The sequence below is a fragment of the Chiloscyllium plagiosum genome, unplaced genomic scaffold (assembly GCF_037043375.1).
Source record: "Chiloscyllium plagiosum isolate Xiang-an unplaced genomic scaffold, Cpla_swu_hap1 HiC_scaffold_3, whole genome shotgun sequence".
Lineage (NCBI taxonomy): Eukaryota > Metazoa > Chordata > Chondrichthyes > Orectolobiformes > Hemiscylliidae > Chiloscyllium > Chiloscyllium plagiosum.
This window is the reverse complement of record NW_028270141.1, coordinates 57,614,995-57,642,476: the sequence shown is the minus strand read 5'-3', so window position 1 is coordinate 57,642,476 and position 27,482 is coordinate 57,614,995. Positions and strand designations below refer to the sequence as shown.

The 27,482-nt window shown below is 41.0% G+C and overlaps 1 protein-coding gene across 21 annotated transcripts in view; it reads right to left on the bottom strand.

Annotated features, from left to right (window-relative positions):
* rims1a (regulating synaptic membrane exocytosis 1a) overlaps positions 1-27,482 on the bottom strand; it is an 857,383-nt gene that overhangs the window by 196,322 nt on the left and 633,579 nt on the right. For 19 of the 21 annotated variants that reach the window (XR_015753101.1, XR_015753102.1, XM_087979575.1 and 16 more), the window contains one exon: positions 18,969-19,058. The exons of the other annotated variants lie outside the window; for them this stretch is intronic. Coding sequence is in view for 17 of the 19 variants with exons in the window: in XM_087979575.1 (XP_087835701.1) it covers positions 18,969-19,058 (90 nt within the window). In the remaining 2 variants the exon portion in view is untranslated. The remainder of the gene's footprint in view (positions 1-18,968; positions 19,059-27,482) is intronic. 21 annotated transcript variants of the gene reach the window in all.

The following is a 27,482-nucleotide window of genomic DNA, read 5'->3' as shown; positions in this document are numbered from 1 at the left end:
AATAAACAGTTAAATGGTATGACCATTAACATGCAGTGAGATCTTGGAGGTCCAAGTCCACAGCTCCTTGAAAGTGGTCACAGAAGTGGATAGGGTTGCAAAGACGGCATATGGCATTCTTATCTTTACCAGTTGGGGCCTGGAATTTGCTGAAAGGGAGAGTGGTGGAGGAAGATATAATAGGAATGTTTAAGAGGCTTTTACATAAATACATAAGCAAGGAATGGAAGGATATGGACTATTGGCAGACCAAAGGGATTATTTAACTTGACATCATATTCAATATAACATTGTGGGCTGAAGAGCCTGTTCCTGTACTATAATGTTCTAATGTTCAGAGATCAGGAATTGAACCAGCGACAATTCATACTGTACATAAATATGAGCACTAAGCCAATCAGCAGCTTTTCATTTAGCAAAGTACAAAACTGGTTAAGGTGATATTCACATAGTTCCCTAAATGTAAGCACTATTATGAAAAGATATGGTGTGAAATAAGTTTGAAATAATTTTGAAGTTGTGAAATCTGAGAGATTAACGGCCACCCTGGAGTTTTGACCAAGTCATACAAATTCAGCTCCCGCAGTAACAGGTCCTTGCCCCCTGTTCGCACTGGGAGAGTTGTGACAATTTTCAAGTCTTGAAATAGGGTCAAGTTGAGCAAATATTTACAGTTTACAGCATCCCAAATTTAGCCTTGGCTTCATTTGAGAAAGTCAAGATTAGAGTAGTGCTGGAAAAGCACAGGTCAGGCAGCATCCGAGGAGCAGGAAAATCAATGTTTCAGGGAAAAGCCCTTCATCAGGAGTCAGCTCATTCCTGATGAAGGGCTTTTCCAGAAACATCGATTTCCCTGCTTCTCGGATGCTGCCTGACCTGCTGTGCTTTTCCAGCACTACTCTAATCTTGACTTTAATCTCCAGGACCTGCAGTCTTCACTTTTGCCTTCGAGAGATTTAAACTGTAGACAAGAAAGACAAAATTGCTTTACTGCTATCAATCTGTTGGTGATTGAGATTTTAACAGCAGTTTACTTTGTGCTATATTTCCACTGTTCTTGGGTTATACTCAACACAGTCTTTCGTTGAAATACCTTTGTGCTACTTTGGCTTTAGCACTCAGATGGTTTTTGTTGTCCTGCTTATGTATGAAAGACGCTGGTTCCTCACAATAACAATCAATGAGAAAGAAATATAGTCACATGCAGTGAAGGGAAGATGAGAGCTTGACAAAGTAAGAAAGCAAGCAGCAGACACAAAATATTACTCTGAATTGTGGCTACAACTAGCCAGAAAACAACACCACATTGGGGATTAGGGTACTTTTAACTGTTCTGAGCAACCCGTTTTATACCTTGCCGGTTTTTTTTCTGGTGGAATTGATGGAAATGCAATTCAGGCTGATGTAAAAATGGGTAGTAAATTTGTTACTGTCCAATTACAAAAATGATTTGAAGTACAGTAGAACTTTCTCTGCTCACTCCAATAAGGTGTCTTGGCCCAGTCTTATTACATTGCATTTGTAACTGTGCAGCACAAAAAGTAGGGTTGGGATCTAACTTTGAAGTCGTGAAATCTGAGATCTTGAGTTTTGACCAAGTCTTACAAATCCAGCTCCTGCAGTAACAGGGAGCATTAACATTGTCACACAAGTTGTGACAATTTTCAAGTCTTGAAATAGGGTTAAAGTGAGCAAGTATTTGGGGAGCACTGGAGCATTAATTTCAACATTTGAGATTAACAATGGTTTTATCCCCATCAATACAACTCCTAGCTTAGTTGTCCATACATAAAGGACTGGCTTAGGCTGCCCACAGGGTATCCTTCATGGTGGAACATCAAGCATTTGATTTTGAATCTATTCCAACAGGCCCAGAAGTGAAAGATGTGTGTGATCAACAACTGCTCTAGGATAGGCAGAAACACTTTTAATGTTAGTGTATTGTCATTAAACTCATCAAATTAATGTTCATTTAAAAATATTTATTCAGCCAATATAGGAATTAAAAATCCAATATGAGCAGTTCCTGAATACTTTAACAAATAAAACCCAACAGTTTTTGAAAATTAAACCTAAAATAGCCAGTTCAATCTATCTGACATCTGACTTCCACAACAAGGAGATATTATATAGAATTATATAGGAAACACACAAGTGAAACAGACAATGGAGTAAGTGTCTCATTAGCAGCAAACACAGTTGGAATGCAAGCATCAAAAAATGAAGCCTAAGTACTGGGACACAATTTCAAACTGTTCTGAAGAAAGGTCACTGAACTCAATGTTAACTCTGCTTTTTCTCCATAGATGTGGCCAGACCTGCTGAGTTTCTCCAGTAATTTCTGTTTGTGTGTGCAAGATGTATCAGTTCCCACCTTCTCCCACCTTCTAACCAATAACCAATACTATAAGAATTATTTTCTCCACAATTATAACATACTTCAATCTAATTTAATTTCCTACATGGTTTTACAATATGTCTGAACAACAGCTTTAATGATTTTTAAAGATACGTCTGAAGCATGTAACACAGCATTTTTCTATTTAGTCACTTAAATCCATGATTGACTTGACAATTGAACCATGTTATTTATAATTATTTGTTAGAGATTATAAAAATAAAAACACAGGAAGATTAGATCAGGTGAGTACAAAGTAGCTTTTGTCGGAGTCTGGGACTAAAGGGCAAATCTCATGAGACAACCTTCTGCGAAGATTCATAGACTCCATTTGGAAACTTTGCTTTGAAGGTAATCTGTGCTGTGTTAATGTTCCACGGATGAAACACAAAAGGATTTAATATTTTGCATCAATATTTGGAATGTACTTGTGTAGAACAAAATGAAAATGGGCAGAACTTATTTTACCTTTGAGACTGTAATCCACGTTTCAAAAAAAAGCAAATGGTCAAATTTTGCTACAAGTAGCAAAAATTGCTTTGTCTGCTGATTGATCCAATTTGATACTTTTTAGTTTTGTTCCCATATGCAATGAAATCACTGGATGCACTGACTTAATTTTGTTCTTGTTGGGAAATTAATTAGCCTTGGGTTAGCATCCTTAGATCAGAACAGTTCCATCTCAGATCCAGGTCCCATTCTGGAGAAGTCGTATTGGACTCAGAACTGGGTTCTGATGATGAGATTCCCTATTTTTGGTGCCGTAAATTAAAACTGAATACAACATCTAAATGATATTGGTGGGGGTGAGGTATTGGCCTAGTGGTATCAACATTGGATTGGTAATCCAGAGATTCCAGGTAATATTCTGGGGACCCAGGTTCAAAGCCTGTCATAGCAGATGGAGAAATTTGAATTCAACAAAAATCTGGAATTAAGAGTCTTAACAATAACCATGAAACCATTGTTGATTGTCAGAAAAGACCCATCTGGTTGACTCATGTCCTCGAGGGGAGGAAGCTGACATCCTTAACTGGTCTGACCTCCAGACCCATAGCAATGTGGCTGACTTCCTCCAGGTAATCAGGGATGGCAATAAATGCTGGCCCAGCCAGCAACACACTCATCCCTGAATGATATAAAAATATGAATGTGAAAGAAATCTGGAAACAATATTACTTTGGTCAGGCTGAAAATATTACGAAACATTTCTTATTGAAAGCACAAATTGAACCAAATACATTTAACTGTCCTAATTTAGTCTGCACATACTGTTTTACATAGCATTGCACATATTCTTTGAATGAGTCTATACCTGTCATCCTCTGGAGAGGCATGTTGGAGTGAATCCTGGGACTAGCAGATCGTTTCCTATCTAGAGAGTGAAACCATCTGTTCCACCAATGAAACAGGAAGATATATAGACATGTTTGTTAGAGACTGCGAGCCAGAACTGCTAGAACAGGCTTAGCGGTAAATGGCTGACTAGGCGTATACCCCAGGTGTCCAGACACTAACAGGGAGTCTAACTTTACCTCTATCTTTAGAATCGTAATGCTGCAGATTTGAGAATGATTCATGTGACAATGGTGACAAAAAAATCCACTTGTGATTTTGAACATTTTTCATAGGAAAGCCTGAACATGTTTTGTTTGAATTAATATTGTTTTAGATTCAAAGGTCAAAAGGTTCAGCCCACAGTAGGGAAAAGGCTGCACATGTCTAATGTGTTTATCCAGTACATCTACATTATTGCCTTGACATTTATGATGTGGCTGCCAGATCCATCCCTCTGTATTACCCATTGCACTTTATGATGTGGAGTATGATATATAGTGTGGGTACATGTGAGCTTCCTGGCTTACTAAACACAGAATCATATGAGTAATTAAGAAGACCTGCATTCTATTTCCCAAGTGTTTTATTTTAATTTTTTTGAAACTGACAACCTATTTGAACATATTCTGACATAACTCTGAAGGACTTGAACCTACACTTTCCTAAAAGTAGGGACTCTCCCATTGCTCTATGACTTGTTGGACAATCTCAGCAGGACATTTGCGTTGCCAGTTTTCACTCCTGCTAAGTAGCATAGATGTAAACCTGAGAAGTTCCAATCTATTTAAACCATTTGCCACTACATTCTCAGGATTAAGCTCAGGATTTGGACAAATGATCAGTGGAATTGCCATTGCTGTTGTCATTGGGAAGTAGCAATGTGATGCCAGCACAAACAATAATGGTTCAACAGAAATAAACTGAGTTTGAAATGTGGTATTGACACTGTTGAGTTGAAGTTCTTGAATCTGTCTTCCTGTGTTTTTATGATGCACATATATAGTTAGCAAACACGATGTAGATTAACTAATGCTGTATGTCTTTGGGAAATGCAGAATCTCTACAGAACTGTGGTTTCCCACTAAAAAATGTGTTTAGAAATCAAAGCTAAATAAATTATTAGGATATACTGTCTTTAAAATCAGGTTCCTCCAACTTAGTCTACACCTTCCTCTGGTTCCCTACTCTCCTGTGGTGGAGTTTGAATTCTAGTGGGTAAATCAAATGCCCTGCCCACCCACGACACCTATTCCGAGTTAAAGAGAAGCAGCATTTGCCTCTGTGGATATTTCCTCCTTGCTTTAACAACCTCTTGAATCACAAGGAAATTCACAGCCTTGCTGAGGTAAAATTCCTTTGGTGTCCATCTTTGTTCAGCACCTTATGCCAATCATGGTCCATGGTGGTACTTTGGCTATGGTTGTCAGCAGTTATTTTAACATATACGACATCACAGTTGAACTTGATCCAGTATCTCTCCTACAATTCATACACAGGCAAATCCAACAGGATTGCCTAAAGGAGATTAGGAATACATCTCCTAATGATCTCCTAACTTGTACTGAGGAATCCTAAATTCTGGATTAGTGGTGCTGGAAGAGCACAGCAGTTCAGGCAGCATCCAAAGCTCCTTGGATGCTGCCTGAACTGCTGTGCTCTTCCAGCACCACTAATCCAGAATCTGGTTTCCAGCATCTGCAGTCATTGTTTTTACCTTGAGGAATCCTAAAGCTCATTGCAGAATGTTTCTGTCAACCCAACAGAAATCAGTGTTCTCAATACCAAGTGGGAAAATGATCCATATATCCTTTCAGGTTGTTCACTCCTTTCATACATCTTAGACAAACGAAAAGCCAAATTTGCTTTAAAGAGGCTTTAATCACATCGCTGCTTAGAATTTGGATTCCAATGTCATTACTCTCGTGAAAGGTCTGGTATTTCAGGAATGGACATTGTATTCTTTATCTGTTTATATTTAAATTTTGAAAGGATTCTGTTCATAAGGGATGGAGTACTTTTTATCTCTGCCACACTAACAGCACTTCACCCAAGTTCAGAAAACTCGCCCATGAACTTTAAGAGGTTCAGTTCTGGTGCAAAGCTCCTTTCAATGTAAGCTGACTAGACTCAGTTTTAAAGCAGTCACAGAGGCCTTTCACTTTGTGAAAATGCGAATTTCCCTTCCCCAAACACCAGCTACTGTTTTACTTCTTGTAATGTAAATGTTATTGTAATTTCTCCATATAAGCTATACCTAATGTATGTTAATGGTGTGTAGGTACTTATCTGTCTGTATTGAAAGAATATGTGTGGCTGTTTGATGGATAAATGACTTACTGAGAATTTAGTTACATGTTCAAAGTTTATTGGGCGGGAATATAAGGATTAAACGAGGGGACACTATGGATTCTGCAGCAGATGAATCTCAGTAAACCTGGTTCTACTGGTAACCAATCTAGGAGAGTTGCAAGTTGAAAAATGTGGTGCTGGAAAAACACAGCAGGCCAGGCAGCATCCGAGGAGCAGGATGCTGCCTGGCCTGCTGTGTTTTTCCAGCACCACATTTTTCAACTCTGGTCTCCAGCATCTGCAGTCCTCACTTTCTCCTATGAGAGTTGTAATCCTGGATTGGTCAAATGAGGTCAGAACAGTAACATGCCTCTGTGCTGTACAGTTCTATGGTCTATGATCCTGGCTGACTCAAAGGGACAAACGCCAGCAAATGAATCAAATAGCAAGAAAAACATGAGCTCAAGAAGGAAATTTCTAGCTTGACATTGTTTGATATCTAGTTTTCAGCAGACTACTGTGTTGTGTCCAAACACATCATGTGTTTCAAAACCACTCTCTAGCTGGGGCATTGTTCCAGTTGGCTGTTTATCGGTGAGCAGTACAAGAAAACATCAAATTCGTGTCAACCTTGCAAAGCAGAATAGTGATCAGGTTCAAACAGTTGAGAGTGAGGGAGGAGGAAACTGTCATGGTGCCTGTACCTTGTGTAGTGCTCAGAAAGTGCTGGTGGCTACAAATGAATTTTGCCTGTTCAGATTCAAACCTAATACTTTCAAAGAAATCACACATCTCTTAAATGTTCACTGTCTTCTGAGTTGCTCTGTTCAAGGATTAAGCACAGCCAAAAGTAGAATAAAATCTTCACAAGACTTGGAGGAAGAGAAGCCTTTAATATGGTGACAGATCGCATTATTATATAGTTTTATATTTCTGTTTTCAATACCAAACTAGTTTTCCTCTTGTGAAATAATTCAAGGCTCTGGTAGATAAGAAATAATTGTTTTTCGTGCATATTACTGCACCTTTGTATTTGGTACAAAGTAAAATATCGACCTGAATTTCTTTCAATAATTACTTCTCCTCCTCTTCTGGGTTGCTGGGCATGGGACATTGCCATCACAGGAACAATCGCTTAAATGAAACCTTAAAAGGATTAGCAATGAGTGTTAGATAGTAAGATAAAATCTGCCACTACTCAGGACACTTTTCGGTCTTTCCCCAAACCCATTCAAATGTACCCATCTGGAATCCCTTATGTTGAATTTAGGAGAATCCAATCCACCAATTCCAACACATGAAATAATTGTATATAGGGTTATTAAAATATATTATTTTGCTTGTAACCTATTTGATCTTAAATACACTTCCACATTTCTACATTATTTGGATGATTGAACCTGACGCATAAATTTGAAAATTACACTTGGCACTATACGGTGGCACAGTGGTTAGCACTGCTGCCTCACAGCGCCAGAGACCCGGGTTCAGTTCCCGCCTCAGGCGACTGACTGTGTGGAGTTTGCACGTTCTCCCCGTGTCTGCGTGGGTTTCCTCCGGGTGCTCCGGTTTCCTCCCACAGTTCAAAGATGTGCAGGTCAGGTGAATTGGCCACACTAAATTGCCCGTAGTATTAGGTAAGGGGTACATGTAGGGGTATGGGTGGGTTGCGCTTCGGCGGTGCGGTGTGGACTTGTTGGGCCGAAGGGCCTGTTTCTACACTGTAAGTAATCTAATCTAATCTATACATGATTAGATTAGATTACTTAGTGTGGAAACAGGCCCTTCGGCCCAACAAGTCCACACCGACCCGCCACCCACCCATTCCCCTACATTTACCCCTTTACCTAACACTATGGGCAATTTAGCATGGCCAACTCACCTGACCTGCACATCTTTGGACTGAGAGAGGAAACCGGAGCACCCGGAGGAAACCCACGCAGACACGGGGAGAATGTGCAAACTCCACACAGTCAGTCGCCTGAGTCGGGAATTGAACCCGGGTCTCTGGCGCTGTGAGGCAGCAGTGCTAACCACTGTGCAACCGTGCCGACCACATGTTGAAAAGTCCAACATGGGAATTGTTAGGAAAGCCCCAGATTCTCTGAGTTTGGTAGCAATGAAGACACATGGATAACAATGGCAGACAATAGAAATTATATCACTATTAATCTTAGTGCTGCTCAGCTGGGAATGTTCTTTTAACATATCTGTTTATATAATTTCAATGCACATCATTAAGTGCTATTGTGCCTTTAAGAAATCCAAATTGCTGTACACACATGGAACAGAGTCACTGGTTCATTTTTGGTGACCTGTACTATCATACTACCCTTTTGTCTGTCATACCCTGTAGAAACAGGCCCTTCAGCCCACCTTCTATCCCTACCAACAGACCCCAAGTGGCACTAATTCTAATCACCTGCACTTGGTCCATAGCCTACTATGCCCTGGCATTTTAAGGGCTTTTGCCCAAAACATCGATTTTACTGCTCCTCGGATGCTGCCTGAACTGCTGTGCTTTTGCAGCACCACTCTAATCTAGACTCTGGTTTCCAGCATCTGCAGTCATTGTTTTTACCCATTTTAAGTACACATCCAGACACTTGTTAAACTTGTGAGAATACCTGCCTACACCCACTTTCAAGGCAGTGCATTCCATATTTCTACCAATGTCTGAGTGAAATTTTATTTCCCTCAGATCTCGTCTAAACTATTTACTCCTCACCTTATACTTGTGCCAACTTACGTTGGACATGCTTGCAAAGGGGAATATATTTCCAAGGCCTAATCTGTCTGTGCCTCTTGTAATTTTGTGTGCAGAGAAATCAGTTGGTTAGTGCAGTATTAATGACAAACAATTCCTGATAAATCCATTGTTTTTATCCTGATTAATCCATATCCCTGTTTTTTGACTATACTGTACAATGTCCCCGCAACAAGAGCACAGATATTCGGACAGCAAGTTTTGAGAAGACTTGTAGCTCAGTTTGAGGCTCTGGATGTAGGTTTGCTCGCTGAGCTGGAAGGTTCATTTTCAGACATTTCGTCACCATCACCACATCTTCAGTGAGCCTCCAGATGAAGCACTGCTGGTGTCTTCTGCTTTCTATTTAGATGTTTGGGGTTCCTTGGGTTAATGATGTCATTTCTTGTGATGTCATTTCCTGTTCTTTTTCTCAGGGGCGGTAAATGGGGTCCACCTCAACTTCACCTTTAACAACAAAACCTAGAGACAAACCAACAGAACACTCATGGGATCTCAGATATCAGGATTCTTAGCAGAGGCAGTAATGCAGAGACTCTAACAAATAGCTCTGCCAACCATCCAACCTAAACTCTAGGTCAACTATGTGATTGATACCTTTCTCATCACTAAACAAAACAAAGTAGAGGAAACCTTCAAAGACCATCAATAATACCCTTACTGGCATAAAATTCACTAGAGTAGGAAAACAACAACACACTGTGATTACTAGTTGTCACAGTCGAATGAACAGCCAATGGGGAATTTCAAACCAGCGTCTAAAGGAAAACACCACATAAGGACCAAGTATTGAACTACAGAAGCAATCATTCCAATATCCACAAACGGAGCTGCATCAGAACATTATTTCAACAAGCCACCACACACTGCAGCACAGAGGAACTACGCAAAAAAGGAAAATCACCTATACAGTGTATTCAAAAAGAATAGGTACCCCAATGAACACAGTACGCCGATTTCTCAGCAACAAACCCCAACAAGCAGACAAAACAGGTCCAGAAGCCACTCTCCCCTACATCAAAGGCATCTCGGAAATGACTGCCAGACTACTCAGACACCTTGGCATCATGGTAGCCTACAACCCCCCAATACAGCAGCTAATGAATTGAAAGACCCTATTACAGACAACAAGCAAAACTAATGTCATTTACAAAATACTGTGCAATGACTGTAACAAACACTACATTGGACAAACAAACAAGTCAGAAAACTAACCACCAGGATACGTGAGCATCAACTAGTCCCAAAACAACATGACCCTCTCTCACTGGTATCCTTACATACTGATAAGGAAGAACACCACTTTGACTGGGACAGCACATCCATCCTAGGACAAGCCAAACAGAGACATGCTCACAAATTCCTAGAAGCATAGCATTCCAACTGAAACTCTATCAACAAACACATTGATTTGGACCCCATTTACCACCCCCTGAGAAAAACTACAGGAAATGACATCACCAACCCAAGGAACCCCAAACAAAAAAATAGAAAGCAGGAAACACCAGTAGTGCCTCGCCCGGAGGCTCAATGAAGAGGTTACCTAGTCTGGTGGCGAAAAGTCTGAAAATGAAACTTCCAGCTGTGAGCAAATCAACATCCAGCTATTCAAATACTACTGGCCTTCACAGCTGAAATCTCAGCCAAATGAAGCAATCTAAGGTAGCAGCATAAAATCATGGAATATCATACAGAAATACAGCATAGAAACAGGGTTTTCAGTCCAACTTATCCATGCTGCCCAGATATCCTAAATTAATCTAGTCCCATTTGGCCCACATCCCTCTAAGCCTTTCCTATTCATATACCATCTGAATGCCTTTTAAATGGTGTAATTGTACCAATCTCCACCACGTCCTCTGGCAGCTCGTTCTATATAGGCACCACCTTCTTGCCCCCCTAGGTCTCTTAAATCTTTTCCCTCTCACCTTAAAACTACGCTCTTTGGTTCTGGACTCCCTCATTCCGTGTAAAAGACCTTGTTTATTTACCATATCCATGCTCCTCAATATTTATAAATCTCTACAAGTCTGACACTCCAGGGAAAATAGCTGATCTAGAACCAGTGTTCTAGCGAAAATAATAAATCGGGTGGTCACTAGGACTTTAAAACTAGTGAGTCGGGGGCAAGGGAAGGGGAAAACAACAGGAAGTATGGTGGTAAATAAAAAAAGGAAAGCAGCAGATTACCAGTGTGCAGGAGGGTTTAACTATGTGGCAGACTAAGTAAAAAGAAAAGGAAGGATTCTCTGGAAATAATATTGAAGATGTTGGAATTCATAAACCAGGTACAAAAAATAGCATAATGGCATTTTACACGAATGCTTGTAGCATTTGTAACAAGGTAGATGAGTTAATAACACAAATCAAAGTAATTATGATTTAGTAGCCATTGTGGAAACATGGTTGCAGGTTGGTCATGACTAGGGATTAAAGATTCAGAGGTATCAGACTATTTGGAAGGACAGACAGGGAGGTAGTGTAGCTATGATATTTGAGGATGATATCAGGGCGGTGGATAGAGATGATATGGATTCTATAGAGAATGTTGAAACCATTTGGGTTGAAATTAGAAATTCTAAGAAAACATAAATGACAGGTATAGTCTATTGCGCACCAAATAATACCATCACAATGGTTTGGGCAATAAATAAAGAAATAACTAATGCCTGTAAAAATGGTACAGCAATTATCATGGGGGATTTTAATCTACATATCAATTGGTCAAACCAAGTCAGTCAAGGTAGTCTTGAGGAGGAGTTCATTGAATGTATCCTCGATAGTTTTCTTGAACAGTATATAATGGAACAGCCGAGAGAGCAAGCTATCCTTGATCTGGTACTGTGTAATGAGACAGGAATAATTAATGACATCATAGTTAGGGATCCTCTTGGAAGGAGCGATCACAGAATGGCTGAATTTAGAATACAGATGGAAAGTGCAAAAACAAAATCCATTATGGAATGAGCTGCCAGAGGAAGTGGTGCAGACTGGTATAATTGCAACATTTAAGAGGTATTTGGATGGGTATATGATTAAGAAGGGATTGGAGGGATATGAGCCGGGTGCTGGCAGGTGAGACTAGAGTGGGTTGGGATATGGGCCGGGTGCTGGCAGGTGAGACTAGAGTGGGTTGGGATATCTGGTTGGCATGGACGGGTTGGACTGAAGGGTCTGTTTCCATGCTGTACATCTCTATGACTCTATGTGCTTAAATAAAAGGAAACTACAATAGGATGAGGGAGGAGTTGGCTAAAGTAGACCAGAAGCAAAGACTTTATGGTGGGACAGTTGATAAACAGTGGAGGATTTTCAAAGCAATTATTCAAAGTGCTCAGCAAAAGTATATACCAGTGAAAAGGAAGGACTGTAGGAAAAGGTGTAATCTGCCATTGGTGTCTGAAATAAAAGGAGGCTATCAAATTTAAAGAGAAGGCATACAAAGTGGCCAATATCAGTGGGATACCAGAAGTTTGGGAAAGCTTTAAAAGGTCAACAGAAAGCCACAAAAAGAGCTATAAAAGAAAAATAAGATAGCTTATGAGAAAAAAAATTAGCTCAGAATGCAAAGACAGGTAGCAATCACCTAATGAAGGAGCAGCGCTCTGAATGTTAGTGCTTCCAAATAACCCTGTTGGACTATATCCTGGTGTTGTGTGATTTTTAACTTAAAACTATAAAGAGTGGCTAAAGTAAACATTGAACCTTTAGAGGAGGAGAAGGGGTATTAGTAATGGGATACGAGGAAATGGCCGAGGCAACAAATAGGCATTTTGTATGTCTTCACAGTGGAAGTCACAAATAACATGACAGTAATTGACAAAGAGATGAAGGTAGGTGAGGACATGGAAACAATTGTTATCATGAAGGAGGAAGTGTTGGGCAAGCTAGGGGAGCTAAGGGTAGACAAGTCTTCTGGGCCTGATATAATGCATCCAGGGTACTAAAAGAGATGCAGGAAAAATAGCAAGTGCACTTGTGGTAATTTTCCAAAATTCACTAGACTCTGAAGCAGTTCTAGCAGATTGGAAAACATCAAATGTGATGCCACTGTTTATAAAATGACGCAGACAAAAGATGGAGAATTATAAACCAATTAGCTTGAGGCTATTGTCAAGGAAGAAATAATAGGCATCTGGATAGAAATTGTCCCATTAGGCAGATGCAGCACGAGTTCATGAAGGGCAGGTCATGCTTAACTAATCTTTTGTAATGCTATGAAGACACTATAAAAATGGTGGACAATGGAGATGTGGTGTATCTAGATTTCTAAAAGGCATTTGACAAGGTGACACACAAAAGGCTGCTGCATAAGATATAACGTGTTACAGGCAACTATTAGTTATTCAAAAAGGAATCAAGGAGTGGGAATAAATGAGTGTTATTCTGGTTAGCAAATCAGTGACTCGTGGTGTGCCTGAGCGATCAATGCTGGGACCACAATTATGCATAATTTACAAAGATGATTTGGAGTTGGAGACCACGTGTAGTGTGTCAACATTTGCAAATGACAGGAAGATGAGCAAGTGTGCTGAGGTTTGTGAAACTTTGTAAAGGGACAGAGATTGCTGAAGTGAGTGGGCAAAGGTCAGGCAGATGGAATACAATGTTGATAAATGTTAAGTCATCCATTTTCGTAGGAATACCAGTAAAAAAGGATTATTATTTGAATGATAAGAAATTGCAACATGCTGCTGCGCACAGGGATTTGGGTGATATTGTGCATGAATCACAGAAGGTTGGTCTGTAGGTGCAATAGGTAATTAAGGCAGCAAATGGAATTTTGTCCTTCATTGCCAATGGAGTTTAAAAGCAGGGAAGTTATGTTGCAGCTGTATAGGGTGTTGGTGAGGCCACACCTGTAGTACTGCTTGCAGTTTTGGTTTCTAACTTGAGAAAGGATGTACTTGCACTAGTAGGGGTGCAGAGGAGATTCCAGAATTGAGGGGGTTGGCTAATGAGGACAGACTGGGATTATATTTATTGGAATTGAGAAGACTGAAGGGGGAGTCATATAAAATTACGAACGGAATAGATAAAATAGAAATAGAGAGAATGTTTCCACTGGCATAGTCTCAAAATTAGGGAATCAGACTTTGAACTGAATTGAGAAGGAACCCAGAGGGTTGTGAATCTATGGAACTCCCTGCCCAGTGAAGTGGTTAAGGCTTCCTCAGTAAATGTTTTTAAAGCTAAGATAGATAAGTTTTTGAACAATAAAGGAATTAAGTGGAGCTGAGGCCACAAAATGATCAGCCAAGAACTTGGTGGAGGAGGCATGAAGGGCCATTTAGCCAACTCCTGCTCCTAGTTCTTAGTCAGCCACTCAAACCTTCCAACCATAGAATCCCCAGTATGGAAACAGGTCATTCAGCCCAACAAGTCCACACAGGCCTTCCAAATAGTAATCCACCAAGACCCACACTCTATATTTACCCAAAACTAATGCCAGTGACCTATACATTCCTGAACACTATGGGCAATTTAACATGGCCAATTCACCTAACCTGCACATTTTGGACTGTGGGAGGAATGCGGAACACCCGGAGGAAACCCACAAGGACACAGGGAGAATGAGCAAACTCCACACAGTCACGAGAAGCCAGAATCGAACAGGGTCCCTGGCGCTGTGAGGCAGCAGTACTAACCATTGAGCCACTGTGCTGCCCCAAACCCTGGCAACATCCTTACAAATCTTTTCATAGAATCCCTATTGTGTGGAAACAGGCCATTTGGCCAAACAAGTCCACACCTACTCTCCGAAGAGCATCTGACCCAGATCCACCCCCTACCCTATAACCCTGCATTTCCCATGGCTAGCCCACCTAACCCACACATCCCTAGACACTATGGACAATTTAGCATGGCTAATCCATCTAATCTGCTCATCCTTGGACTGCGCAGAAAACCAGATCTCCTGAAAGAAACAGACACAGACATGGGGAGAAAGTGCAAACTCCACACAGATAGTCACCAAGGCTTTAATTGAAACTGGGTCCCTGGCAGCTTATCACTGAGCCACCATGCTGCCCTTGAATCCTTTCAAGTTGCATGAAGTCCTTCCTACAGCAGGGAGACCAGAATTGCATGCAGCATTCCAAAAGAGGCCTAACCAATGTCCTGTACAGCCATAACCTCACCTCCCAACTCCATACTCAATGCACTGACCAATAAAGGCAAGCATACCAAAGCCTTCTTCACTTTCACTTCTTCACTTTCAAGGAACTATGAATCTGCACACCAGGTTCTCTGTGTTCAGCATCACTCCAGAGGACCTTACCATTAATTGAATAAGTCCTGCCCTGATTTGCCTTTCCAAAATGCTGTACCTCACATTTATCTAAATTTAACTCCTTCTGCCAGTCTTCCACCCATTCGACTATCTGATCAAGATCATTTTGTACTCTTGAGGTAACCTTCTTTGTTGTCCACTACATTTCCAAATTTAGCATCATCTGCAAACTTACCAGACCTTCTAATCTCATAGCCAGATCATTTATATAATGAATGAAAAGCTGTGGTACCAGCACCAATCCTTGTGGCACACTGCTAGTCACAGTTCAAAAAGAAAACCCTCCATCACCACCCTCTGTCTTCTACCAAATGGCTAGTTCTCCCTGTATTCTATGTGACCTAACTGGTCTTACCGTGAGGAATCTTGTCCAAACACTTACTGAAGTCCATATAGATCAAGTCTACTGTTCTGCCCTCTGTTACCGCTTCAAAAAAACTTGATCAAGTTAGTGAGGCATGATTTCTCTCACACACAGCCAAGTTGACGGTTCCTAGTCTGTCTTTGCCTTTCCAAGTGTATGTAAATCCTGTCCCTCAGGATTCCCACCAACAACCTGTCCACCACTGATGTCAGGCTCACTGGTCTATAGTTTCTGACTTTTCCTTACCACCTTTCTTAAATAGTGGCACCATGTTAGCCAACCTCTCGTCTTTGATAACTTGTGGCTATCAAGGATACTAATATCTCAGCAAGGGGCCCAGCAATCACTTCCCTAGCTTCCCAGAGTTCTAGGGAGTGCCTGATCAGATCCTGGGGATTTATCCACCTTTAGGCATTTTATGACATTCAGCACCCCCTCCCCTGTAATACAGCCATTTTTCCCAGATGTCGCTATTTATTTCCCTACATTCTATACTTCCATATCCTTCTCCACAGTATATTACAGATGTAAAATACTCAATTAGTATCTCTCTCATCTCCTAGGGTTCCACATATCGGTGGCCTTGCTGATCTTTATTCTCACTCTTAGTTATCCTTTTGTTCATAATTTATTGTAGAATCCCTTTGGATTCCTATTTGTCAAAGCTATCTCATGTCCCCTTTTTGCCCTCGTGATTTCCGTTTAAGTGTACTCTGTCTTTATCCTACTGCCTCCTAGGGATACACTCGATCTCCTTAACATGTGCTTCTTCCTTTTTCTTGATCAAAACCTCACTTGAGACTTTCTGGGATGTGGTAGAGAATGAAGGCTTTGGGATTTCAAACTAAGCTGAACTGTTGAATTGCACTGGATCATTTCCAAGTTTGTGACCAGATTGATTGAGATATTAGGAAAAACAAATAGGCAATTGTTAAGCTTTTGGTGTTGGGAGCTGGAAAACATTTTCTATGTGGGGTCATTACAAGTATGAAACGCCCCTCAGCCAAGATAGCTTGATGCAGCACAACAGACTTATCACCTGAAGTTTGGAACACCATTTCCAAGGGCAATGCCCTCTACAAAACTGTTTCAGAATACTGACAAATCAGGCCTTTGGGTTGAAACAGTGTCTTTGGGGAAGGGCAAGTGGAAAACAGCAGTCAAAACCTGTTCCTAGACCTTGAGCCCATCCTTCATGGAACTCAATAAGGTAAAATGACGTCTGGAATGAAAAACATAATTGGCATGAAGACAGGTTCCCTGTCCAATGAAGTGCATTCGAAGCATCTAAACTAGGAGCAGAAATAGTAGTAGGCCACTTGCCCCTTCAAGCATGCTCTACCATTCTATATGATCATGGTCGATCCGCAATCTTAATGCCATATTCCCACATTCTCTTCATTCCTTTGATGTCTCTAAAATCTAAAAGGTCCATCAGAAATACTCCAGTTTCAGAGCAGTAGCAAATACTAAAGCAATGACAGGATGCTTCAACAGAGAGCTGTCCTCTCAGCAATGTTTCAAAAATGAGAAATATAAAAACCAGACAGACTATCACTGCAGAGGTGATGAGGGTGGCACCCCTCAACAGGTTTTTGGCATCATCTGTTCTTAAGTAGGTGGACAGGGCCCTTAGGTCTGCCAGGAACCATAGATCCCCTCACCAGCTTGGCCTCCTGTTGGTTGACTTTCTCCTGAAGAAATGGACAGCAGGGAGGCAAATGGAGTTGAGGCTGAGATGGCATCATATTAAATGATGGAATAAGCTAGAGAGGCTGAATTACCTCCTTTTGCACCTAGTTCTTGTGGTTTATGATTTCCAGGAGGAACTGCCCCTTGCCTCATTAGGAGAATGCCAGATGGCCTCAGAGCCTTGTTTGGAAACAGCAAACCCAGTGGCTGGAGGTAATGTTGGCATTTTCCAGCCTCTATGTGCCTCTGTTCCTGCCTTTGGTCAGCATGGAAAACCCCTTTCCCAATTTCACATTGACCAGCTTACTTCACATGAAATATTCTCAGGAATCAAGGAACAGTGATTGATGCATCATTAAATAAAGGAATTAAAAACAAGTTAAAAGGTCAGCATGCAAAATCCAATTCCCAAAAAGAATGAACTCCAATAAAAACTCTTGATCCATGTATTCCCTCTACAACTGTGAACATGTTAGAAGGGATGTGACAAGTGAAACAAATTAAACTTTGTGCTTTATCTTCACTATTAGGTAAGATTTGTAAGGTAAACAGCACTGCTTTTATTCAGCGACCCTCTGTATTTCAGAATCATGGATGGTTGTTGAGGGGATACCTGCAATGTTTAAATTTGGGATAGTTCACAGTTTCCACCGAAGGCCATAAAGTAGCAATGTTCAAATTACTATTCAGGATAATTACTTTCTATCAAGTAGGTCAGGCTAAATCAGTAACATTATCAATCCTTCCCACTCCCAGGATCAATCTCCTGAACAACAGTAACATGTTGAGGTTTTTGTTTATGTAATTGTGTTATAGATGGGAAACTCCTGGATCATCCTACTAGATAAGAAGTTTATTTGCTTTCCATTTGGCATGCACAGGCAAACAGCTATGGTGTGAAGGAATGGTGAGGGGCAGCACAGTCACGTGTTTAAATCTCCTGAAATACATCCAACTAGAGTTGGCAACCCTACCCACAATGGATATCAGAGGCAACTGGATGTATAATCCATTACGTCAAGCAGTATTTCTGCTGAAGTTACAATGGATGACGATGAACATGGTATGGCAGGTGGCTACCATTGAATCTCACTGAGGCCTTCTCACTGTTCCAGTTTCTGGCCTGATGACTAAATTACCTTTCTGAAGTTGGGGGTTTGAGGCAATAACCAAAATTATTTGAGAGCTACTAAACCTCTAAATGTGACACCTCCATTCTGTCTTGAGCTGATGCCCAGGCACACCAATCCATTCCAGAAGGAGGTGAACTGATAATACATAGCAGAAAATCTGATGAGTGACTCATCCCCGAAACACATGGTCTGATCTTGGATGATCCAGGCAAAGAATGGAGAGTGGGATCAATAGCACAGTTAATTCAGCGAGCCTAAAAATTATGGTATAGCTCTGAAGGTCTGGTAAATACGTTGGACAGAATCAGGAGGAATTTCATTTCTCTGTTAAGAGAACTCTCAGGGCCATAAGAGAAAATTTTTAAAAAGAAGTTTTAATTTCCCAATTCCTGTTTTGCTTTTTAAAAACTTTAGTCAATGCAAGTATTATCACTGTCAACATATGAAAGGCTCTCCACAGGCACAACTATTGAATTGGAAGAAGAAAGGGTGAGCGAGAAAGATCAAAAACTAATGAAATGCCAAACACAATGCAAAAGGAAGGTGAGATGTTAAATGGTTCAAGTCTGAGGATTGGTCTAAGCAGAAGAGCAGAAAACACATAGTGTGAACATAAATCCAAGAATCCTACAGGTTCATAATGAAAGAAACATGGAATCATCAGCACAGATGACAAGGATAATAAAGGGATATACCTGTCTCGTTCTGATGACTGTAAACTAGTATCTGGTCTCAAACAGTTGGTGCTAGCACTCCTAGCCCTGTCAAGAGAGTGCTGTATTTCACTAATGCCAGTACAAGGCATCCCATGGTGGAAGAGAAAGAGGACAGGAAAGGAAAACAAAGAAGGAATATAATATTAGATCGTAAATCATGAAGGCAATGCACTTTCAAAAACATGATACAAAGAACAGTTAATGATTTCAAACATTCAAAGATGCTGGAAAGTTGCCATGATGAATCGTAAAACAAATTCAATCAAGAACAAAATTATGATACAGTTAAATGTCAAATATTTGGGAATTCTTTACAAATATGATACACCAGGAAGATAAATTCTCATTTGCAAAAAAACAATTTAACAAGTCAACATGTGTTTGGTGGAGTGTAAGTGTTGGCACGTTGACGTGGTGAATGATCAACAAGCTGATGGGTTGTGTTTGTGACTTTGTAAAATGCAGCCCAAACACATCAATAGTGACAGTTTGATTTGGAGGAGTTTAATATTGAAAAAGGCAGAATTGTTGTTACACCCCAAACTTCTGTCCCTATTTTGAGGGCTGTTATTAGGCTGCAAAATTTCTCGGGTGTTACACAACGTCTGCTAAAGGGCAAAAAACATTCCTGAGAATGCTTAGAGTAGGAGTTATACTGCATGGAAATAGAACCTTCGATCGAACTGGTTCATGCTGACCACAAAGTCTAAATTGACCTCATCACATTTGCCAGCATTTGGCTCATACCCCTCTAAACCCCTCCCAATCACATACCAATCCAGGCACCTTTAAAACGTTGTAATTGTTCTCACCTCCACCTTGGGCAGCTCATTCCATACGTGCACCACCCTTTGCACGAAAACATTGTCCTTCATGTCCCTTTTAAATGTTTCCCCTCTTATCTTAAACCAATGCCCTCTAGTTCTAGATTCCCCCAATCTAGGAAAAAGATTAGATTACTTACAGTGTGGAAACAGGCCCTTCGGCCCAACTAGTCCACACCGACCCTCCGAAGAGCAACCCACCCAGACCCATTCCCCTACATTTACCTCTTCACCTAACACTATAGGCAATTTAGCATGGTCAATACACCTAACCTGCACATTTTTGGACTGTGGGAGGAAACCTGAGCACCCAGAAGAAACCCACATAGACACGGGGAGAAAGGCAACTGTCTGCGTGGAGTTTGCACAGAGGCCAGAATTCAACCCAGGTCTCTGACGCTGTGCGGCAGCAGTGCTAACTACTGTGCCGCCCAAGATCTTGGCTATTCACCCAATCCATGCTCATGATCTTATAAAACCTCTATAAGGTCATCCCTCAACCTCCAACACTCCAGGGAAAAAATGCCGCACCCTATTCAGCCCCTCCCTTTATTTCAAACCCTCTAATCCTGGCAACATCCTTACAAATCTTTTCTGAACCCTATGAAATTTGAAAGCTTTCCTATGGCACAGAATGCTTGGGAAAGTTAAATCCAGTCTGTTCCTCACAGTATTAATTTAACAAACTACTGAGCACACAATGTGTTAAGGATCAGCACTTAATAAGATTTTGGACATCTTTATGCTTTATATAAAAATTGCCAAACTTTGAACATTGTTTCTTCCCCTACATTATCCATTTTGCAATATGTGGACACTGTAGATTTTTCATTTATCTTCCAATACACAATTATTTCTATCATTTCTCCAAAGACAAGATTTCCCAGGCACAGTGGTTACTGTGTTCTCATTTTAGGATCATTGCGCTGCTAACTTTAGCAAACAGGAACTTATTAAACAAAGATGAGCTCACAATCTGAAGCCTCTTTTCTCAACAACATAATCTTATTTGGATTAAAGAAATTCCAGAATGTTTCACAGGACCTTTGTACACAAAAAAATGTTAAAGCCCCACATAAAGAGTTAGTGATGAAATTTTGTTTAGGAGCTGGGAAGGTCAGTGGCTGGGAAACCAGTAAGACACCTGGATTGACTCCTCAGTGAGAGATACCTGCACTGCGTCTTCAGGCCTTCCTGTCTGGAGTGCAATTCTGATGAAGGCTGGAGAGTGGTCAAGCTCAAGTGTGCCCTCACCCAACCTGAGTGAACCCACCTTCAGGCTAACCAGTATTGAGAGCAGCAATGGAGATCAGGTGGTAAAAAGAATTGTCAAAAGAGACCGATTCTATGGAGTATCTTAAGGAGAGACAGGAAAGAGTTAAAAGGGACATGAGGGATAACTTTTTCATACAGACGGTGGTGTGTGAATGGAACAAGCTGCCAGAGGAAGTGGAGGAGGTGGGTACAATTACAACATTTAAAAGGCAGCTGGAGGGGTACATGAAGAGGAAGGGCTTAAGAGGAATATTGGCCCAACAGTAGGATGTCCAGTTGGTGTGCAGTAGTGGGATCGAAGGGTCAGTTTCCATGCTGTGTGACTCTGACTCTTTGACCAAACCCAAAAGTCAGTGCACCATTTCCAACAGATCCTATTCTCATGGTACAAGAAAGGAGGCAGGCCATGACTCAGACATGAGTGACAGCTGAACTCAGCAAGGTCATTTGAACTCATTCCATTTTCACCACAGAAAAAGCTTTACCCTGCAGTGTACAAGTCATGAATTTATTGACGAGTGATAAATACTGTTGAAGGGAAGATAACACCTGACTGTTCGACAGCCCTTGAGTTTTTTGAATTCCCAGCCTGAAAAGAAAACTGTTTCAATAAGAGTTTTTAAAAAAACCTCAAGCTATGGAATTATTTAACTCCTTGGACGCTTTTCACAACCTACACATATCCCAGCATTAGGGTTCCAAGTTACCATTTGATTGACAACTGGAATAAATTATTACAGGATAAGCTGTCTGTGATGGGTGTCATTAATATCAAGTTTTTTGTGCTTTTGTATGTGATTGAGTACTGGAGAGGTTTTGAATATTTTAAATGGGATTTCATGAATGTTTTCCTTTATTATGGTAAAGGCAGTGAAAAAAAGTGGAAGCCGTTATTTGAGCTCAGCATTGCTCCTAAGGTCTATCTGCTGTGAACAGTTGGTGAACTGGCCTGAAGGATCTAAATGTGTTGCAGAGGAAGATGGGCTCACTTTAAGTTGATTAGAGGCTATAATTGGTCAGGGATGAGGTGAAATTAGCAGACTGGTGCAGAAAATAATTTAAAACTTCAGTCGATGGTTTAGTTTTCTTTTACAGGGACTAGAATTAAGAAAAGTTTGGAGCGTATGCAATGTCAGTATAAAGCTCCGATTGAACTAGAACACTACGTTCACGACTGGGTACTCCCTCTCAGGAGGATTCTGGTCTTTGACACAGCATACCACAGGTTCACCAGAATGATATAGGTACCAAATGGGCTAAGTAATCATTACACTTCGCAAAAACTAAAGTTGCATTTCCTTGAGCAGAGATGATTGGGGAGTCAATATAAAATTGAACTGTGAGGAAAGATTGAGAAACTACTCCCTTTGGTAAGGGATCAGACAAGGGATATAAAGTTAGAATTTCATTGTTCAAGGAAAACATCAGGAATAATTAATTCATAACAAAGGAGTGGAAACAAAAACAAATTGCAGGAAAATCTCAGCAGGTCCGACAGCATCTGTGGTGAGAAAGCAGAATTAACATTTCGGTCCAGTAATCCTTCTTCAGATTCATTCCAATGACATCATGGCTGATCTGTGACCCATCTCTACATATCTGCCTTTTGATCATATCTCAATATCTTTGCTTTAAAAAAAATGCATCTATCTCCAGCCCCACAGACTGTTACATTCAAGGAGAGGTGTTTGCAGGGGGCGGGGGAGAAGTATTGTGAGGTGGAGGTGTGGCCTTTTTGTTTGGAGCCAGATCTGGCACATTGTGAAATTCCCAACCTTTGTAATGATAAACTGCTTATACATCCAGAGTGGCTACAGCACTGGAGGCCAGTCTGCCATGTCGGTAATAAATAATATGAATAATTGTGACTATTCAGCCCATGCTCTGCCATTCAATGAGATCATCACTGATAATCCTCACCTTCACTTTCCTTCTTTCTCTACTCAACCCTCTATTCCATTTACAAGACCAACTCATTTATTGCCTATCCTGATGTCAGCTTTAAATAATCATCCGATTCTCTTTTGAGAGCCCTGATTGAAACTGCCTCCGCCATACATTTGTCCAATGTGCTCAGATCCTAACCACTTGCTAAAATGTTCCTCATGATAGCATTGCTTCTTATGCCAGTTAGCTTAAAAGAGCATTCTCCGGGTTTGATCCTTCCACTTTCTCTTTCCTAAAGAGAAAATTCCAGGAGAAAGTTGAGAGAAGAATTGACCATGAGGGGTCGACAAACTGTTCTTTGGAAGAAACTGTGTGGAAAGATCAAACCAGAGCAAATTCTATTTTCTCTAATCTATCCACATAATCAAATCTGTCTTAAGTGCAATATTTTGATAAATCATAACTGCACTCAATGCACTGAAGTTTACTGCATCTAAAAAAAACACAAGCATATGACCTTACAAAGTTATGGAAAGTGGGACTAGTCAGATAGGCAATGGACCAAATGGTGTGGTATATCTATGTTTCCTGCCAAGTTACTGGCAAATTCTCAGACAGGTGGGAAATGGCAGGAGATTGCACTCTGATCCTTTTGGGTATCTTTCCCAGCAATCAGAAGGAAGAGAGAGCAAGAGGTCAATACTTGGAGGGGAACATGGTTGCAGCATTAAAGAGATCACAAGCCACAAAAGGGAAGAACCTAAGTGAAGGATTTTTTTTTAAAAAAAGTATGCTTGAAAGACCAAATCTATAGATTTAAAATCAAACCCTCTTGTTCTGAACAAAGAACAAGACTGTCAGTTGGACTGAAGTCAAGACGAATATTGTCCAGGACATGTAGATAGATTTGAATCCTGGTTGTTGGCACTGTGAGGCAGCAACGCTAACTACTGAACCACTGTGCTGCCCATCAATGGAGGACTTCTGGGAAACACCAGTGTGAAAACATGCATTGAGTGATAACAGTCTGTTCCTTGGCCAGACTTATAACATGCTATCATTATCTCTTCAATTACATGTGCTTCAACTTTATCAAAGTAGTCCATTTTGTGGCATTGTATCAAATGCACTTTGAATGGCTCTATATACAGTATTTAGGATAGCATCCTCCCTACCTTTCTTGATGACGTTATGAAATAATTTAGTGATAAGTTTCAAGACAGGATTTGGTTACAACAAATCCATGCTGGATTTAATTTATTATGCCACTTTTTTTGGGAGATTATTTTTTCCTCCTGGATTATGCCTGTCAGCACTCCTAGGAATATTCCTTTTCCTTTCTTTTGGATACAGTGTAGGATTCTGATCTTCAATGAGTTCTGCCAAATGAAAATAAAATGAGAATTGGAAGATTATGGCCAGAGCACTGCTATTTCTACTCTTATCTCATCCTGGAACAATACAACTCAGGATACATCCCAAGCAGACACCATGAATTTCCCACTTTGAACACTGACAACATTTTACCTTTTTCCTCTTTATTTACTATTATCCTATCACATTGGTTGGGTGATTAATAGCGAGGTTGAGCGTCTTGGACTACAAGATGATAAAAATGGGATGGTCAAATTAGCAGATAAGTGGCAGATAAAATTTAACCCTGAAAAATGGCAGATGATACACTCTGGAAGGATTAATTTGACAAGTACTTAACAAATGGTATAGAACTATATAGCATGGAAGTAGACCCTTCAGTCCAACTAGTTGACCATATTCCCATGGGTGGCACAGTGGCTAGCACTGTTACTCACAGCACCAGGGATCTGGGTTCAATTCCAGCCTTGGGTGACTGTGTGTGGAGTTTGTACATTCTCCCCTCTGGGTACTCCAGTTTCCTTCTGCAGTTCAAAGATGTGCAGGTTAGGTGGATTGGTCATACTGTCCAGGGATGAACAGGTTAGTTGTGGGAAATGCAGTCACGGGGATGGAGGGGAGTCTGGGTGGAATGCTCTTTGGAGAGTTGGTGTGGACTTGTTGGGTCAGAAGGCCTGTTTCCATGCTGTAGGGATTCTATTCTAGTCTAACAACTGGTCTCATGTGTCTGTGCTTGGCCTGGATCCCCACACATCTTGTCCATTCAAAATGTCCTGTAAACATTGCAACTGTAATGCATCCACCACCTTCTCTAGCAGTTTATTCTGCACATAAACTGCTCTATATGTAAAAAAAAAAGTTGCCCCTCGTGTCTTAAAAATCTTTCTCCTCTCACCTTAAAATTGTGCTCCCTTGTTTCAAACTCCCCCACCCTAGGGAAAAGATCCTCATCAATTGTTTTATCTCTGCCCCTCCTGACTTTACAAACCTCTATAAAGTCACCTTCAATCTTTTAGATTCCAGTTTAAAAAAAAGTCCCAGTGTATTTTTATATCTCAAAGCATCATTCCCAGCAACATCCTGATAACTTTTTTGAGCCCCTTTCATTTAATATCATCTGTCTTTTTACAAGGTGATCTGAACTACACACAATACCTCACAAGAGGCCTCACCAAATCCTGTACAACCTCAACATGACATTCCAACTCTTATACTTGAAGGTCTAAGCAATGAAGGCAAACCTGTTAAATGCCTCTTCAACCACTGTTTACTTCTGATGCAAATGTCAAAGGATTATGTATCTGAATTCCGAGATCCCTCCAATTTACAATACTACCCAGGGCCCTACCGTTACTTGTACAAGTCCTGTCCTTGATTAGATTACCAAAATGCAATACCTCATATTTATCCAAATTAAACTCCATCTGCCACTCCTCTCCCCATTGACCCAATTGATCAAGATTAGATTAGGGGGGGATCCAAGATGGCGGCGACCCAGTAAGACTGAGTCTATAGTGCTCCTCCCAAGACTTGGGCACAGTGGGTCACCTACCCCCTACCAAGCTCACCAAATCATTTATAAATCATTTATAATAGTTTAGTAACTGAATTAGTGGTGTAATATTATATTTAAGCAACTCTATCCTAAGTTAAAATGACTAAAGGGAAGGGAGCCCGCAGCTCTCAGCAGGCAGGAACCCCTCCCCCACACTCTCCAGCTGCAGCAGAGGCGTCCACAGCCGCCCCGGGGGACTTACCTACAGTAACAAGCCTTGCAGAAATGCTTTCCAAGCTTGACTCGAAGATTGATGCCTTTATCGTCGAATCCAGGAATCGTTGGGAGTCGCTCTCGGCCGCGCTGAAGAAGCACGACCGTGAAATTGAAGAAATTCAACGCCGAGTTGGAGGGGCGGAGCTAAAGGCCGCGACCTCGGAGACAACCGCTCAATCGGCCGTGGATCAGGTCCGGACTCTCGAGCAGCGAGTCCGGACCTTGGAAAATCATATTGACGACCTCGATAATCGAGGTCGTCGAAAAAATATTCGTTTGCTGGGCCTTCCCGAGCAGGAAGAGGAAGGCCAGCTTACAGCATTCTTGGAGCAGTGGCTGCCACAACTTTTAAATCTGCAAGCTGGATCAGGCCAGGTAAGGGTAGAATGGGCCTACCGGGTAGCAATACGCGGGCCTGGCTCGAACCAGCGCCCACGCCCGGTCCTGTTCCGGCTGCAGAGCTACAGGGAGAGGCAGATACTCCTAGAAGCCTCTAGAAATCTCGGAAAAGACCCCCAAGCTATGATCTACAAAGGATCCAAGATCATGCTATTTCAGGACTTTTCCCCGGCTCTGGTTCGAAAGAGGAAGGCATTCGACGAGGCGAAGAAGCGTTTAAGGGACTTAAATGTACAGTACTCCTTACGCTACCCAGCGATGTTACGCTTTAACCATGAAGGATCTGTATATAACTTTGGATCACCAGAAAAGGCTAAGGAATTCTTGGACTCTCTTAGATAAACTGTAGGACATAATGGATGTTGGTCTGCCTTCCCCCCCCCGTTTTGGTTTATATCCCCTCCCTTTTTTTTTCTTACCTTATTGCTTAATATTATTATGGGGGGTGGGGAGAGGGATTTGATTTTCTCCCCCCCCCCCCCCTTGGAGTTGTTTTCTGTTATTATTTTATGTATATATGAGGGGTGTGTGTGTGTGTGTGTGTGTGTGTGTGTGTGTGTGTATGTATATATATATATATATATATATATATATATGTATGTATGTGTATGTATATATATGTATATATAAGCTGGGGGATTTGGTTAATGTTGGTGGGGGGAGGTGGTTACCTTATTCGATTTTACCTCTGTCTTTAGGAGCGGGGTTGTTTTTCCCTTCGTTATTTTGTATTATCATATTTAATTATTATTTGTTGAACTGGTAATTTTATAGTTATATGTTTATATATGGTATTAACATTACCAAATATACCCAGGTGTTGGTAGGGGTGGGGGTGGGGTGCTCACTGTTAACTCTAGCTTTGTATTATATTTGAATTTTCCTCACTTTATTGAGGAGTGCCTGGGTCAAGGGTGGGGCATTGGTTGGGAGAGGATATGAGGAATTTTTGGAGAGGAAGTG